The 17,797-nt window shown below is 34.1% G+C and overlaps 1 protein-coding gene across 5 annotated transcripts in view; it reads right to left on the bottom strand.

Moving 5' to 3' along the window:
• The window catches only part of RASGRF2 (Ras protein specific guanine nucleotide releasing factor 2), a 310,740-nt gene that overhangs the window by 150,089 nt on the left and 142,854 nt on the right, over positions 1 to 17,797 (bottom strand). For all 5 annotated transcript variants that reach the window (XM_012541399.2, XM_003759876.2, XM_031967027.1 and 2 more), the window contains 2 exons: positions 17,446 to 17,582; positions 4,199 to 4,281 (listed from right to left, as the gene is read on the bottom strand). In XM_012541399.2, the coding sequence (XP_012396853.2) occupies positions 4,199 to 4,281; positions 17,446 to 17,582 (220 nt within the window). The remainder of the gene's footprint in view (positions 1 to 4,198; positions 4,282 to 17,445; positions 17,583 to 17,797) is intronic.

Genomic DNA, 17,797 nt, shown 5'->3' with positions numbered 1-17,797 from the left:
TTTATTTTCCTAAAACTCCTATAACAGTAACAACTTAAAGGTGGGGGGGGTGGATTCTTAGTGGCAAATCTCTAGTATCTTTGCCAAGAAAACCCCAAATAGGGTGGTGAAGAGTCAGACATGACTGAATAATAATGGAGTATGATAACTACTCACATTTACATAGTATGTTAAAGTTTATAAAGTATCTTCCCAAAATCCTAGGTTTTGCAATTGTTATTATCTTCTTTTTGAAGATGAAGAGACAGAGGTTTAGAGAAGCCAGAGGATCATAATTTTAGACTTGAAAGAGATGTTAGAGGTTACTGAGATGAATCCTCTTATTTTACAGGTAAGGAAAGTAAAATTCAGAGATGTAAAGCCACTTGAACAAAGCTAATAAGTGCTAAATCTGGATTTTAAACCTACATCTTCCTCACTCCAAGTCTCATGTTCCGTCTACTTGTTGCTCTTTGATACCACAATAGTAATATAGCTAAAGTTCAGAGCTGGGATTTGAAGGCAGGTCTTCTAAATTCAAGTTCAGAATTTTTCCTACTTATTATAACACACACCCCTTTTCCAGCATTCTGTATACATGTTAATATCTAAGTCATCCAGAATAGATAGCCCATCACTCCCATACAGGAGCTAGGAATAGAATAGATCTATTAAGGAAGGAATCGCTCTCTGAGATAATACACCCTTCTTTGATGCACAAAGTTCATACTCCTCCTTGAGGTGAAAAAATGAGTTCCAAGAGGTTAAAATGTATTCAGAGGAAAATCCGGGGGGGGGGGGGCAAATTAGAAATTTCTAGAATTTTATTCTGATAGATCTATATTTATAGATATCTATATATCTCTATATGTGATAGATGCAGGTTGAGATAGAAAGAATGAGTTACTGTGAAAGTAAGAGTCCTTACTGGGATTATATCCCAAAGAGATTATAAAGAAGGGAAAGGGACCTGTATGTGCACGAATGTTTGTGGCAGCCCTTTTTGTAGTGGCTAGAAACTGGAAACTGAATGGATGTCCATCAGTTGGAGAATGGCTGAATAAATTGTGGTATATGAAAATTATGGAATATTACTGTTCTGTAAGAAATGACCAACAGGATGATTTCAGAAAGGCCTGGAGAGACTTACACGAACTGATGCTGAGTGAAATGAGCAGGACCAGGAGATCATTATATACTTCAACAACAATACTAGATGATGACCAGTTCTGATGGATCAGGCCATCCTCAGCAACAAGATCAACCAAATCATTTCTAATGGAGCAGTAATGAACTGAACCAGCTATACCCAGAAAAAGAACTCTGGGAGATGACTAAAAACCATTACATTGAATTCCCAATCCCTATATTTATGCACACCTGCATTTTTGATTTCCTTCACAAGCTAATTGTACAATAATTCAGAGTCTGATTCTTTTTGTACAGCAAAATAATGTTTTGGTCATGTATACTTATTATGTAACTTAGATACATTAATATATTTAACATCTACTGGTCATCCTGCCATTTAGGGGAGGGGGTGGGGGGGTAAGAGGTGAAAAATTGGAACAAGAGGTTTGGCAATTGTTAATGCTGTAAAGTTACCCATGTATATATCCTGTAAATAAAAGGCTATTAAATTAAAAAAAAAAAAAAAAGAAAGAAAGAAAGTAAGAGTCTTGTCTATTATCTCATTCTGTTCAATGAAAATTGAAAAATTTAATAGATCATCAAAATGCCATGATGCTCTTATGTCAAAGAAGGGAAACACTCAGACAAGCTGAATTTTTTCAGTGTTTAGGTTGTAATTCAGCTAATCAGTCAGTCAGTCAGTTGGTTAATTAGCATGTGCCAGGTCGAGTTCTAAGAAACACAGCTTTTGACTATTTTAGTACAAAGTGAAGATTTGTTAGTATCAATGAACAAAAATAAAAGTCATACTTGTAGCATCCCCAACTTTTAAAGTGTTAAAATATGTGAGAGGCATAATCATCTAAGTTATGAAGACTTGGGTTCATAGCTTACCCCTGACAACTTTTCAGTGCCCCCAGGCATTTCTCTGTAATTATAATTGAAGAAAATTGCCAATCTGCTTTAATAGAGGGAATTTGCTCATGCAGAAGTTCCCTATATCAAGAAAATCATAGCTCTAGTCACTATCATTACCGAGAATTCAACAGAAAGACCAACTAAGTATATTTTTCATGCATAGGAGGAATTTCCTTACCTGGAGTTCTTTACACCAATAAAATTGCAAGTCTAGCATTACCCATCCCTTATCGCCCATACTTATAAGTAAAAGCTAACTTAATTATGAAGCATGACATCTTATGTCTTTCTAATCATTGAGAAAATATTTTAACCCAAAAATATAAACATGGTTGAAGTATAATAGTATAGCAAACTATGACTTTTTACTTTTAATTTTATAGTCCATATTGATTTTTAAATTGAGCTTTTTTGCATTTTTTTAGCCAAACCAGTAAAAGCCTAGAAAATAATGCTGAAGAAATCTACAGTTGTAAATACTGAAACCAGCTGGTTGCTAATCAGAATTTTTTTAAGATTAAAATCAAAACATTTCAATATTACCAATTAGGTGCTCGTTTATAATTAAAGTAACAGATTTTTTTTCTAGTGCTTGTACACTTGCATATATACTTTGTTTTTATTTGGCATGGTGCTTATTAAATATTAAGACTTTTACCACTGCAGTGGTATTTAACTGGAGTTAATTCTTGCAAATGGAGAAAAACAAGAAATCTCAGAGGAAATCCTATATTCATCATTTTTAGCTAAATGAAAATACATATGGCTTCTCCAGTGTCCAAAAAAACTCTCTTTGAATGGAAAATGGAAAGGGGTGGGGAAAGAAACTGAAAAGGAAAAATATCTTTCAAATAGCTTTTACTGCTTGGACACAATGAATTAATTGTATCAGATATTATTCATAATCAATCAAACATTTAAGGGCCTACTGTGTGCAAAGCACTATAGTAAGCACTTTTATTCCATAAACTATGGGATAAAAGAAGACAAGATCTTTCATTATTATCACATGGGTTTTTCTGAAAGTGGAACACAGTTGATCATACAATGACCTTATTAGTTCATGGCCCTGAGGTTGCTTCTAATTGTAGAACTATTAATCTTATCTAGCTACTAAAATACTTCAAAATTAACTTTTGAAGATGGAAAAGAAATCAATGACAAGCAGTGGCAAATCTTTAATCAGAAAGTATGGAATCTATAGAATATTCCAGTTTTCTTTGTATAATCACTTTAAATTTCAGATTTTGCTTTGTTGTAGCATATCTGAAACCAAATCAAGAATGGAGGCGAAGTGGTGGAGGCTGGGAGAATGGCCCTAACTAACCATAATAGACTGAGAAACACTAAACAAATAGTACTCTTGGTACTCTATATATATCTTGAGTAGAGGAAAATGGGCTTAGTCATTTAAGTCATTCTTTCTTCAAAACTGATTCAAATTCATTATAATTAGAATAATTTGCATCTCAAGATAAACCTATAGCTTTATCAAAATTGAAGGAAAATTCAAGTGGGACAAAACAAAAAATGGTCAGTAATATCTTTGCAGAAACTTTCCAATAAATGCTTGTGAACAAAGGTTTATCAAAGTTTTCCCACAAGTTAGGAGAAGATCAGGGTGAGATCCATGTCTTTTCAACTCTCTTTACTTGAGTTAGACCCACTTTCTTCCTCTCCTGCCAACAGGGATTAGTTTTCCCTAAAAGGAGACAAAGCAGGTCTCCAGCAGCTGACTGATCTGTTTCTCTGGTATAGCTTCCTGTTCACCTGCTCATAAAAAGTCCCACTATGTGGAATCAGACCTCTGTAAATTAATTTATAAGCACTGTGTGAATCACCACATACTATCTTGCTGAGTAGACATGCTTTCACGTGAAGACAAAGGACAACTATATCCAAAAAAGCTAAATATCACTGTGTTCTTTCTGTATAAGTGTTAAGAGAAAATAACCTTCCTTTTGTTAACTGTTCAGTGATTTGTGATGGTGTCATCCAGTTTCAAGATGGAACCTACTTCAAGAAAGGGTTGCAGTTGGACCTGTCTGTGGCAATGGTCATCATTCGTAAAAAACTGAATTTGACAGTTTGACAGCCAGCTGACACAACGCTCTCCTACTGCTATTGTCCAACAATTTGGCCTTGGTCAAAAAATGAGTGAGGTACTTACTTAATCATATGTGGTACCGTCACTTTGGAATTTTCTTCAAATACTATTGTCATTAAGCCATTGCAGCGAATGTTGTCAACACACTGTAAAAATTGGAAAAAAAAAAAAAAAAAAGACAACACAGAAATGTTAATTACAATTCATGGCAGATCTAAGACAATGAACATATCCCATATTTCTAAAGTCCTGGAATTTCAGGACTCAAGGGACCAAAAATACCTCTTCTATACATGTATGATGATGAAACAGCAATGGAACTGGGTTCAAATCCAACCTGTATCATATGCCATGCAACCCTAGACAAAGCACTTTCTAGGTTTTAGTTTTCTCAGTTATAAAATGATAGATGAGATTGTCTCTACTTTACAGATCTACTGCTCTGATTTTATGCCCCTTTCTGTAGTCACCAAACTGAAAAGCTGATGTAGACAGAATAATTTTGGAAGGATCCATATTTGAACTCAGGGAAAGGAGTCATCCTGATTCCAAGCCTTGCACTGTATTTACTGCTCCCCTTGCTTTCCTTTCACATTGTCAGCATAGGACAAGAGGAAGGGATTTGAACCCAGGTGTCTTTAACCACTGTCATTCTATCATGTAGAAAACATTGCATGCTGCCCAGATCTCTGGCTTACATTTCTTTAAGGAAGAAGGATAAAAGGACCCCAATCTCCTTACTCTCCAAAATTATTTATTGTCTCTATGTATACTTCTGTGAGATTTACTCTGCAAATCTCAGTTAGGTGGCTCACCAGGCACATAGTCAGGGAAGATCTGAGTTCAAATTTAGCATCAGACTCTTGCTAAGTTTACATTCCCAGGCAAGTCACTTCACTCTGCCTCAGTTTCCTCATCTGTAAAATGGGGGGTAATAATAGCGCCTCCCTCTGAAGGAATTAAAACAGTAAATGGTAGTAAAAATTGGCAAAGCCACACTGACTCCATCTTGTGAGTCAATGCTAGAACTAGCTTCATTCCCTTTCTATTCAATTATAGGTCTGATCTAATTTCCATCATGAGAAAACATTATCCAATTATAGGAGTTGTAAGCAAAACTTATTGTATTGTTTGTACCTAGTCTTGCATAACTGGAAATCTGGACAGGTTATTCTTGCTGTTTAAAGACCCTTAATCAAGGACCTAAGTTATGCTGATCAGAAACTCACTAGGATCCAAAGATAGATACAAGAAGTTTTCTCACAGTTGTATATCTCAAGTAACTCATCTGTCTTATTTGATAACTGACTGTTGTAATTAATAGGTGATTGTTTTCATGTAACTTTGATTGAATACAGGCACCTGTTTTTTTTCTGATTTCAAAGAATTGTACTTTTTTGCTCCCAACTTAGAAAATTTCCAATCTTACCTCCAACTAGAAATCAGGTTACCTGATTTTGTATCCTAATCAACTATCTTCTTTTAATCAATTGATCCTATTTGATTAGTTGCTTTTTAAAAAGCTATCTTCCCCTATATTTGGAGTCCAGTGCCAAAGTTAGGAAGGCCTGGAACTACTCAGGTATGCAATTAGTATGAATTATTTAATAAATACATGTGCTCAGAAGCTCAAACCACCTTTGTTTCCTCAGTCACCTCATCTTTCACCTGCTACATTTTATGTGACCGTTGTAAAGATCAATGAGATGATCATTATAAAGTATTTAGCACAGTGCATGGTACTCACTAGTACTATAAAATGTTAACTACTTTTATTGTATCATTATTATTATTTCAGCACAGTAGAGGTTAAATTCAGTAACTGCCCTTCATCCTCCTTGAATAATCCCATATTGCCACCAGATGATTCTCCTGAATGATTTGGTTAAATTTTCTTTCCTTTATGGTATCAAAATTTTAATGTTATCAGAAGCCATTTACCTTCTCCTTGCCTTCCCTTTGCTAACCAATAAGGCTGCCATCACATGTCACTCAATTTCTTTTTCCAATTCTTCATTTCACAGTAAAATTTAACTTCAGTCTGAGAACTGCCAGGGATGGTGAGATTACAGATCAATGTAAGCTCCCCAGGAACTAAGACTGAGTCAATTAAATCAAGGTTCATGGTTCCACAGCTTGGGGGGAGGGAGAGGGAGATGAAAATGCCATCTCCAGGCTTCCTACAGAAGGAAAAGAGCTGAGATTTGAGATAAATCTTGAAGAAAGAGAGACCTATGAAGCATAGAAAATAAAGGAGGATGTTCCATGTGAAGGACAATAAGAGATCACTATATGTGGGGTACAGGGAAAAGGCCAATTTGGCTAAACCCCATAATGTAGGGAGGAGAATAATGTATAATGATACTATAAAGATAGATTATGGCCAGGTTATAAAGGCCTTTAACAGCAAAAACAAACAAAGAAAAACCCAACCAGATTATATTTTACTTTTAGAAGCTATAGAAAGAGAATGGAATTGATTGCTTAGATTTGTATTGAAGAAAATTAAAATTATTTTGGCAAACGGGTGGAAAATGGATTAGACTGGGGAAAGATGATGTAGGAAGAACAATTAAGACACGATAATCTGGTGAAATTGAAAATTTGAACTATGATAGTAGCTGAGAGCAGACAGGAGAACAATGTAAGAAATGTGAGAATAGAAATGGCAAGATTGGCAACCAACTAGAAATGTGAGATGAGAAAGAATAAGGAGTCAAGGATAATAGCAAGGTTATGAATCTAGGAAACTGCAATTTGGAATTATCCCCAAAGGACTTTGATCCTGCAGTGTCTCTACTGGGTTTATATCCCAAAGAGATCATAAAAAAGAGGAAAGGATCAACATGTGCAAAAAATGTTTATAGCAGCCCTTTTTTATAGTGACAGGAAACTGGAAACTGAGTGGATGCCCATCAATTGGAGAATGGCTGAATAAGTAATGGTATATGAATGTTATGAAGTATTATTGTTCTAGAAGAAATGAGGAGCAGGATGATTTCAGAGAGGCCTGGAGAGACTTACATGAACTGATGCTGAGTGAAGTGAGTAGAATCAAGAGAACATTATACACAGCAACGAGAAGATTATGTGATGATCAACTGTGATGAACTTGGCTCTTTTCAACAATGAGGTAATTCAGGCCAATTCCAATAGACTTGTGATGGAGAGAACCATCTACATCCAATATTGTGTCCTGCTTTCTAGAGCCCTCACGCCAGGGTGATTAAAATATTCTACTTTCTAGAGCCCCCCAGTTGAGGTGACAAAATGTACTGTGCTGTCTAGAGCCCCCATGCTGGTGTGATTAAAATATACTGTCCTAGTGATGAGGCGGGACTCCTGAGGATGGTGGAAAAATGGAGTCTCCTTATTTCAATGGCTTTCCCCTTTTTATACCCTCATACACTTATGTAACAAAAACACTGGGCATGCACCAAGCATACACTGTACATGTGGGACCACATAAACAACTTGCTGTTGTATGTAGTTTGCCTCCTGGTATCTCTCTTCCACCTGGTATCCTCTGCTTCAATCACAACACACATTGTCACCACCCCCTGACTTCTCAGAAAAGCTGAGAGTCCTTAGGGGAAATGAGGAGCTGAACCAGACATTGTCAGCAGGTTCCCTCTAGGATGAAGGGTCTTATACCTCACCCAGAGTTTCCCCATTGATTGTGACCCTCTATAATCCAGACAGAATATGGGGCCTGAGTGTGGATCACAACATAGTATTTTCACCATTTTTGTTGGTAGTGTGTTTGCTTGCTTTTTTTTTCTTTCTCTTTTTTCCCGTTTTGATCTGATTTTTCTTGTGCAGCATGATAAATGTGGAAATATTTTTAAAGCATTTAAAGCATTGCACATTTTAACCTATATTGGATTGCTTATTATCTAAAGAAAGAGGGGAAGAAGGAAGAAAAATTCAGAACACAATGTTTTGCAAGGGTGAATATTAAAAACTATCTTTGCATGTATTTTGAAAAATAAAAAGCTATCATATAATTAAAAAAACTATTTGCCTATAAATGAGGGGGAAAAACCAATAAGTATAACCAAATTCCAAATCCACCAGGCCACTGGAGTGAAAATTGATGAAATTTCTGATGTCTTTTAAAGAGGTTTTCCTTTATATTCTTGTGGTTAATATAGAAATTGTACTCAACTCTGATTAACTTCAAACTGCCTTAGTTCATACAAATCTTCCTATGTATCTATATATTCTTCACAGTCTTATATAACAGTACTTCATTACAATGGTATAGTACAATTTATTCAGTCAGTCCTTAATAATAGCAACTCACTTTGTCTGTTTTTTGGCTATTAAAATATTTTTGCCATTATAATAAATATTTTTGGTCACATGGAACCTTTCCCTCTCTCTTTGAGGGGTATATGTCTAGAAGTAAAACTGCAAGATTCAATGACTTTTTTTGAGTAATATCAAACTGGTTGCCCAAGTAATTGGAAAAGTTCTTAGATCCACTAGTCCTTTAAGGTGTAACTGTCTTTTCATGCCATTTCTAATGTTCAGCATTTTCATCTTTGGAAATCTAACAGAAATCTAAGTTATTTCAATCTGCATTTTTAAAAAGAACTTAGAGCTTAAAGCTATAGGCAGTTTGCATTTCTTCCTATGAAAATTGCTTGTGTATATCCTTTAACCACTTACTTTATGGGAAAAGGCTCTTGCTATGTATTTGTATCAATTCCCTAAATATATAAGATCCTAGTCAGACATAATTCATAGGAAGTTTTTTTTTCTATTTGGAAGTTTCTTTTCTTATTCCAGTTACACTAATTTTATTGCAAAAGCATTTTAGTTTCAAGCAATCAGAATTGTCTGTTGTGTATTTAGTAATCATCACTGTGCTTTATTTGATATTCTTCCCCTTGGCAAGGCTGTGAAAATAACTATTTGCAAACTATCTACCATTATTTTAAATATTTCTTTTGCAAAACAAAACAAAAACAAAACAAAAAAAGTACCTGGCAACCACAAACCTCATATACAATAAGTTTCTGGGGTGAAAGTAGGGGTTAGGAATATACTTTCGCATAATAAGCAAATCTGTGTCCAACCCCATGTTTTATCATTAATATATTACAGTTTACTTTCTCTCTCCCCTAGTAAAGAGGTCATCAATTTATAGATTGTATGAGCACTTTCTCCTAGATTCAGAATTTGAAAGAAATATCCACTGACTATCTCTGGTTATCCATTCATTCCTTAATTCCGCCGGGATTCTTGAGAAAAGTTATTAAAATTTTCCAGGTCTACTTTATTAACCACAAAGAAAACGGAAAGAGAGAAATTCTGGAAAAAAAAGAAAGCAACTCCTGGCATAAACAACCAAAGAGAAGGATATATAGAAGATGCTATATATGTACATATACTTGCATTATGTATACATATTTACATATTCATATAAATTGTTATCCACAGAATCTACAAGTTTCTCCATTCAATGATCCCTTAAAAATTCAAAACTATTTAATGTGTTTCCCTTACAATCAAAATTTCTGAAAGACTAAATTTCATGGAACAATTAAAATTGTGCTTGAAAACAATGAACTACTTAATATTTTAGTAACCAACTCACTCAAGTATCATACATGAACAATAATCATGTAGGAACCCTTTTAAAAGAAAAGAAAGTGATTTAAAAATTCTTTTTGAAGTTCCAGTTTAGTGTATGAAATTCTTTATAAGCTTTAAGTATTTTAAATTACCTAAATCTCACTGTCTGAAGCTACAATTTTTTAGAAGCTAAAATTGCATGAATGATTAATTATACCTTCAAGTACTATTTAAGGGCATAATTAACCATTGATATCACCAACATAACATGTAAGTAGTTAATGATTCCCAAACAACTTTTTCTCTATCAACTATTTATAGGTATAAAATTTGAGGCTGAAAATTTAGCCATAAAAAAAAACCACCATTGCATTTATTACATGTTCCAATGTTTACCCAGGATCACTATCATGTTTAAAGGCTTATGGCTCAAGTTTCTTTATAATTACAGGTTTTAACTAAAAAGACAGAAGTTCACCTCTAAGCCTCCCTACTTTTGTGGAAGTGTCACAAATATGCATGGCATTTGGCCAACTGGAGAGCATATTAAAAAACTTCCCTCAAATCGTCAGTGAAGGTTATGATGTAACAAAGAAAAGGGAAACAAACAAAAATATCCCATAATTGATTTTCTTCCCAATTCCTCTCCTTGAAAGACCAGGAAATAAAGGTTTTATCTATTTTAAGTGTTTGAGTGAAAAATCTTACAACATATTTCTCTTTACTATTTTATCTTACCCTGTTCAGAAATACTTAAATTCTGACTATATTTTGAGACCAGAGGTATATAGAAAATGAGGGGCCATGGCATTACAAATACTAAATTATTGGAACCTTACAAGCAATTAAACATTCTACCTGCTAACAATTAAACATTCTACCTAGCTAGCTCTAAAGAAAACAATTGAATTTAATCAATTTTTACCATTTAATTGATTCTATGGAAGTCCAGTCATTATAAAGAAAAACTAAGAAATAAATGATTTTAAATGCCCTATTCATCAATAATTAGTAATCAGCTCACCTATTTGTCATCCCAATTATAGATAAGTAGGGGATTTTTAGGTGGTGCAATGGATAGAGATCTGGATCTAGAATCTGGAAGACCAGAGTTCATATCTGACCTCAGATACTAGCTATGTGACCTTGGACAAGTCACTTTATCTCTATTTGCCTTAATTTACTGGGGGAAATGGCAAACTACTCCAGAATCTTTACTAAGAAAACTCCATGAACAGTACTGACATGCAATGATCCATGGTATTAATAAAAAGTTGTATGTTACTGAACAATTGAACAATTAGACACAAAAAACTATAGGTGGGATCATGCATGGTTCCTGCCTTGATGAATTTATAATGGAACTGGAGATAATAAAAACAACAATATAATTATAGCCATAATTTACATTAATCAATCAGTGTATATTAAGTGCTTGTAGTATGAAAAGCACTATGCTAAGAGGCAAAAAGGAGGCAAAAGAGAGTCCTTTCTCTCAAGGAGTTAACAATTTAATTAAAAAAAAACATGTAAATATATATACAGAAGACAAGATTACATATATGTGTATGTATACATATAGATTTATATATATATATATATACATATGTGTGTGTTATATATGTATATCTATATATACCTTGTTTTGTATCTATTATTTAGATAATGATATGATCATTATCTTTACAGATACATATCTATGTCTATTATATAGACATAGATATAGATAGATATGAAATGGCATATTAATAACCAATTATTATTAGAGAAAGCTAGTATTTCTTTTTCCTTTCCTATTCCCTAATTTTCTACTAGGTAAAAACTGCATATGAAGAATAGGACTGATAACAAGATTGGATTAACATTCTTCCCAATCTTGTTCAACACCTAACTGGGAAATCTCAGTGGGTTCTACTCAGACTTAGGTAGGAGGTAGATCCTTTTTCTAGACTGTCCCCACTGGGGATGGTCTGGGAGTAAGAGTGACATAATCAAAGTCATGTCCCTTAGCCCCTCATTAGTATAGATCCATTTCTCATTATGACAGTCATTCTTCTCATTAATTGTTAACCAGAGTTGATTACCACCTTTCAGGAACACTCACTCTTCCAAGGACATATAAGCATTAAAATGCCACCATGACCTATTTTTGATTCACAAGAGATGACCAAATGACCATCCTTTAATTACTCACTAGTTATAATTAATAAAATATTTAATTACACAGAAATTATGTCTCTCAAACTTTTTATTCATTACAATATCTATCTATATGATAGATGGAAGATAATTAACAGAGGGAAGAATTAGAATTAGAAATGGTTAGGAAAAGTTTCCAGTAAAAGTTGGAATTTCAGCTGGGACTTAAAAGGAAATCAGGGAAGTTAACAGGTAGAATGGAGAAAAGAAGCCAGAGAAAATGACCAGAACTGAGCGATGAAGTGTCTCTCTAAGAACTGCTAGGAGGTATCTTTAGATTAAAGAGTATGTTTTGGGGAATAAGATGTGAAAAGACTAGAAAAGTAGGACAGGACTAGGTTATGAAGAGCTTTGAATGCCAGAGTTTTTTTGTATTTTATCCTGGAGGTGATAGGGAGCTACTGGAGTTTATTAAAGGGGTTGGGGGGGGTGCAACATGGTAGAACCTTCTCTTTAGCAAAATCAATTTGGAAGCTGAATGGAGAATTGGAGTATGGAAATATTCAAGGCAAGTGGACCCACCAACTGTCATTGCAGTAGTCCAGGCTTCAGGCAATGATGGCTGTTAGGTTGAGAGTCTGAGAGAGTGGAATGATGGAGCTTGCCCTCTGCTACATTAGGGAGAGGGCAGGGGAAAAAGGAAGTGGTTCGGGGGAAAGATGAGTTCAGCTGAAGATATATTAAAATGTCTGGAAGGCTACTCATGATATAAGATTGAGGTCAACGAAAAGTATGGGGCAGAAAGGTAGATCTGAGCATCATCTGGGAGATGATGAAGTCACTGAGTGAAAGGCTATAGAGAAAGAAGAGAAAAGAGCCCAGAACCAAAGCTTGAGCCACCTCTGTGATTATAAGGCATGATCTAGATAAGGATCCAGCAAAAGAGATTGAAAAGGAAGAGTTTGATGGGTAGGAGAAAACTAGGAGAATTTAGTGTTCTCGAAAAACTAAAAAGAAGTGAATACAAGGCGGAAAGAGTAATCAACAAGGATCTAAAAGGGAATGAACATTGAGAATAGACATCGTATTTGGCACCATTTTTTTTTTGGGGGATCATTAATAACTTAGGAGAGAGCAGAATCGGTGAGGTAAGGTTGGAAGCTGAATTGAAAAGTGTAAAGGACAGGAACTTTGGAGAAATATACTTAAGGCTCAATATGATTGATTTAAACAAGATATTAATTCAGTGAAATTGATAAGACAATGGTTATCTAGTTTAGCATGTGAGTTCTCTAGTTCAATATGATTCATTTAATCTTACAACAAATAATGGTTTCCTAGTGATATAATGATTGGTTTATACTCAGTATACTGTAATGATGTAATTGTAATAGAACATATAAACTGGAGACAAACTCAGCCAGAAGACCATCACTTTAGCTCTCCTGCTTCCTCTACTGAAATCAAGATCCATTCTGAAAGCCCTCCAGAAAGCTTGCCTGGGCCCCAGGCAAAGAGACAAGCTGTGAAAGAGACAGACTTTTGGATTTTATCCCTGACTATTCTCATGGTGATTACTTTGCTGAAAACAAGGCTGGTCCCTCCAGAAAGCTAACCAGAACACTACAGAAAAGGCTTAAAAAGAAAGTGAGAGAAAGAGTCAAAGTACTATTTGTAAATGGTCTTTTATCTATAAAAGTTGGAAGAAAAAAAGGATGATGGTTAATAAAAAAGGAAGAATCAAATATTAGGGATACCCTGAACTTATCCTATTGAGTTAACATATTTTTCAGACACTCTGGCTGCAAAGTATTAATGAGGCTCTCAATAAAGATGAACCCTATCCCAACCCCAAGCTGACATAATTTGTTGTTTGTACCCCAAGCTGGACTTCTCAAATGTCCTTAGGAGTGAAGACAAGCATCAGTATGTAGTAGATGGGGAAACTACTTATAAAACTGGGACCCTTGTAGATAAGAAGCAACCTGTCTTCATAGTTTTAACACTGCCCAAAGGAAAAGAATGTGGCTTTTGCCATCTTAATTATTCATGATTTCTCTTCCTTTGTCACTCCTGTTTATGTGAAGATCTTTATTTCTCCTCCTCCTTTCTTTGTCACAATTTCATAAATTTCCAAACTTGTTTGAATTGTGAATTCTTTGCCCTGGTCTAGGGTTTTACATACATATTCATTTCTTTTGCAATAAAGCTAGTTGCAAAGTAATATCTTATAGACTTGTGATACTATTTTTGGTTAATGTAAGTAAGAATTTTCTCAGAATGGGGAGATATGAGAATATTTGTAGTCAGTAGGAAATGTGCCAATAGACAGAGAGAGATTAAAAATACTGGAAAAGTGGGGATGACAGAGAATGCAATCTATTGGAGGAGATAACTTAAACAAATAGATAAGGTCACTTTATTTCATGAGAAGGGTAAAGGAAGAGAGTGGCAGAAAGTATCTGAGTGATAAGAGATGAGGAAGAAGGGAGAAGAAGAAGCTCATGGTAAATGGCTTGAATGGCTTTTTTTTTTTTTTTTTTTTTGTAAAATATGAGGTAAGGTTCTTAACTAAGAAAGTAGGAGAATTACCTTAATACTCCTAAATAGAAGCCACTCTTCTGGGAACCGAACCTACTAATACCAATACAAATCAAACAAGTAAACCTGGGGATGTTTTATCAGTTATATATACCACATATAGTTTCTTTCTATTTCTTGGTAGAGTGACTCCCAAATATTATAGAAGTGCTTTGAGACATAAACTTCCCTCTGGGGATTGTCCAGATTAATGTCTCAAAACTTTTAGTATACTGTCTCATTGGTATTTTCTTTCATAAATGTATCTTTTCTTTGATATTTATGATTTATTCTTTGACCTATCAATTTTTAAGAATTGTCATTTCATATCTCTTTTAGTTTGAATCTTTTCTTTATGGGTCCTTTATAATTATAATTACTATAATATTGTAATTAATAAAAGATGTTTTTAATATTTCTGCTTTTTTTGCATTTCTTGTAAGGTTTTTATGTCTTAACACATGTTAACATTTTTGTAAAAGTCGCATATAGAGTTTAAGATATACAGATATTCCATTCTATTGCTTTTCAATAACAGGCATCATATATCTTTTCTAAAAGTCCTATTCAGGACTTTAAATTATTTTTCCTTTATTATTTGTTTGCTTTGCCTAGGTCTAGGAAGTATGCATTGAGGTGTCCCACTATCAAAGTTTTGTTTTCTGTTTCTTCCTATAATTCATTTAAACTTAAATGTCATGCCATTCAGTATATTTACATTAAGTATTAAATATTGTGTTGACATTATTCCATTAATTTTACCTTTGACATATACTGACTGTAAAAGTCTAAACAAGTCTCTTAACCTCACAGTTTCCTACCCAACTCTTTGTTGTGTAGAATAGTGGTGGGCAAATTATGACCTTCGGCATGCTGTTTTTGTTTGATCCTCATATTTTTAAACATAAAAAATTTATTTACTAATTTAAAACAGTCAGCTTCTTGTAAATGTAAAAACAGATAAGGGGCTAAATGTGACCCACAGGCACTAGTGAGCCAACCCCTGCACTAGACAATTTCAGAGCAAGTGTTGACCTCCACTGAGAGTGGAAATTCCCTATACCCATAAAATAACAGGTCCAGTTCTTATCTTAATTATATCATCGTCTATGCTGACTTTAGGCATCACTTTTTAACTAATTAAATGCTGTTTAGTTTTGTTTTGACTTTTTAAAGATCAGGATTGATACTTTTGTTTTCCTAATTCCCCTAAAATAAAATTTTATTCCAACTCCTTATTCTAATTGTGTGTACCTTTATATTTCAAGCATAGTTGAATTCTGCTTTCCAATCCATCTACTACTCTTCTTCTTTTTTATGGTTGATTTCATCCCATTTACATTCATAGTTATTATTATTAATTGTGAAATTTCTTCCCATATTCTCATAATTTTCCCTCTCTTTTCATCTTACTCCAGTGATATTTCATCTTGTTTTGATGAATAGATTTATTAGTTATATCTTTCAGGTAATTCAACTCTTGAAAAATAGCTAATAGAAGCTCACACAATTTGGTCATGCCAGAGTCCCTACTCCTAGAATAACTCCCTTCTCCTGTTCTGAAATGCATCTTCCAAAAGGCCCTACCTCAGCACTATTACTATCAACCAGGCACATTCAGAACAGTCAGAGAATGTGCTCAGCTTAGATTCTAATATCTTTTCCATTTCTTGATTATAAGCACTTGGCTCTGCTTAGATAGAATGATCCTATTGTTTATAATATGTTACATTATGAATTGTATTTGTAATCTACATGTTCTCATTCTACCACCCTCAGTCTGCTACCTTAATAATTAGGCAGCATGATTATAAAGATAATAAGAGGAGTAATGAACTACTTGACAGTAAGCTTCATGAATATAAAAATGGTGTCTTATCTAAACATTTTACCTTCCCATGCTTAGCTCAGTATAATCAGTACACCGTAGGTACTTAGGAAATGTTTGCTGAATGAGCAAATGAAATGAATGGATAAGAGATCAAACAGAAAGGGCAATAGAACTTTGAGAAGCTAAGTTTTGATTTCCTTTTTCTAGCCCTAAAAAAACTGGCTTCACTGCTAGGCATTTACCTTATTACTTAAGCTTCTAAGAAAAGAAACCACCTTAGAATTAATATAGCAGTATACATTTTCACCATCTACCTAATAGCTTCTACTAACAAAACAACAAAATATCTAGGAGACTCAGTACATTTTGCTTTTTACTTAAACTTTTTTTGTATGTAAAAAGTCTTTGAACTGTTCCTACAATGTTAAACAGTATTAATACTTTCTCTTTTATGAGACAACAGTGTTAATAACATTATTACAGCCTAGAAATAAATGTTTTTTTAATATTTAAACAATATTTTTGAAAATATTCTCCCAACATTAGATTCTCATGCCATGTTTCTAGAGCTCAACTTAATCAATTAACTTAACCAATATCTCAAGAGAATCCAGCCTCCTTAATGAATAAAAACTAGCTATGCTGTGAAATTACTGCATTTCTCTATGTTGGGGCCAAGATAACCAGATAGTCTACATCAATTACATCAGAGATGAAAGAATTCTTTCTGCTTTCCTCCTCCACTTAATAATGAACATGCAAGCTTTTTCTTAGATGGAAAATCCTGAACCACTAATTAAGCTTCACAGAAGTAGCTCTCTACAACAGATAACCTTTAAGGCTTATGTCATAATGTGATTTTAGCTTCCAAACATCCCAAATTCACAATTTCTGACTGTAATTTTATCACAATTGATCAACTGTATTTAATAAAATGACTATATTTTCATTTCATGGTAATAAACAAAGCCCAATATGCAATGGTGTATTTTAAGTAAATTTTTTCTTTCAAAAGATACCATTGTATTAACAATGCAAAAAAGTATGATGAGTATCCAGAAGTATGAATCAATCAATAAATATTTATTAAGTACCTACTATGTTTCAGGTACTGTTCCAACTTAATACAAAAAGAATCAAAAAACAGTTCTAAATGTGAGAAAAGCACCTGACTCACCTGACTTATATCACTTGTCCAGGCAGCTTTTTCTTGGCGAGAAGGCGCTAACAAGACAACTGTGAAAGGAGCAGAATCTGGGGGTTCCACCACAATCTTAAAATCCAAATGTCCAAACACTTGCCCAGAACCTTTTGCTTAATACAGAGAAGAAACATGTTATCAGGTACAGAAACAATAACACTCCCTTCTCAGTACAACTCTTTTTAGAAATTTGAATATGTATTTGCACTTATGATTATGTTTATTTTCACACATCTTTCTGTAAAGTGTAAGAATTACTGTACCCATTAAGCAGGTAAGGCACCTGAGTCCCAGGGAAAATGAATGAATATATTGTGCAAGGTTTCAA

Source organism: Sarcophilus harrisii, chromosome 1 (genome assembly GCF_902635505.1).
Source record: "Sarcophilus harrisii chromosome 1, mSarHar1.11, whole genome shotgun sequence".
Taxonomy (NCBI): Eukaryota; Metazoa; Chordata; class Mammalia; order Dasyuromorphia; family Dasyuridae; genus Sarcophilus; species Sarcophilus harrisii.
This window is presented reverse-complemented; position numbering and strand designations above follow the sequence as displayed.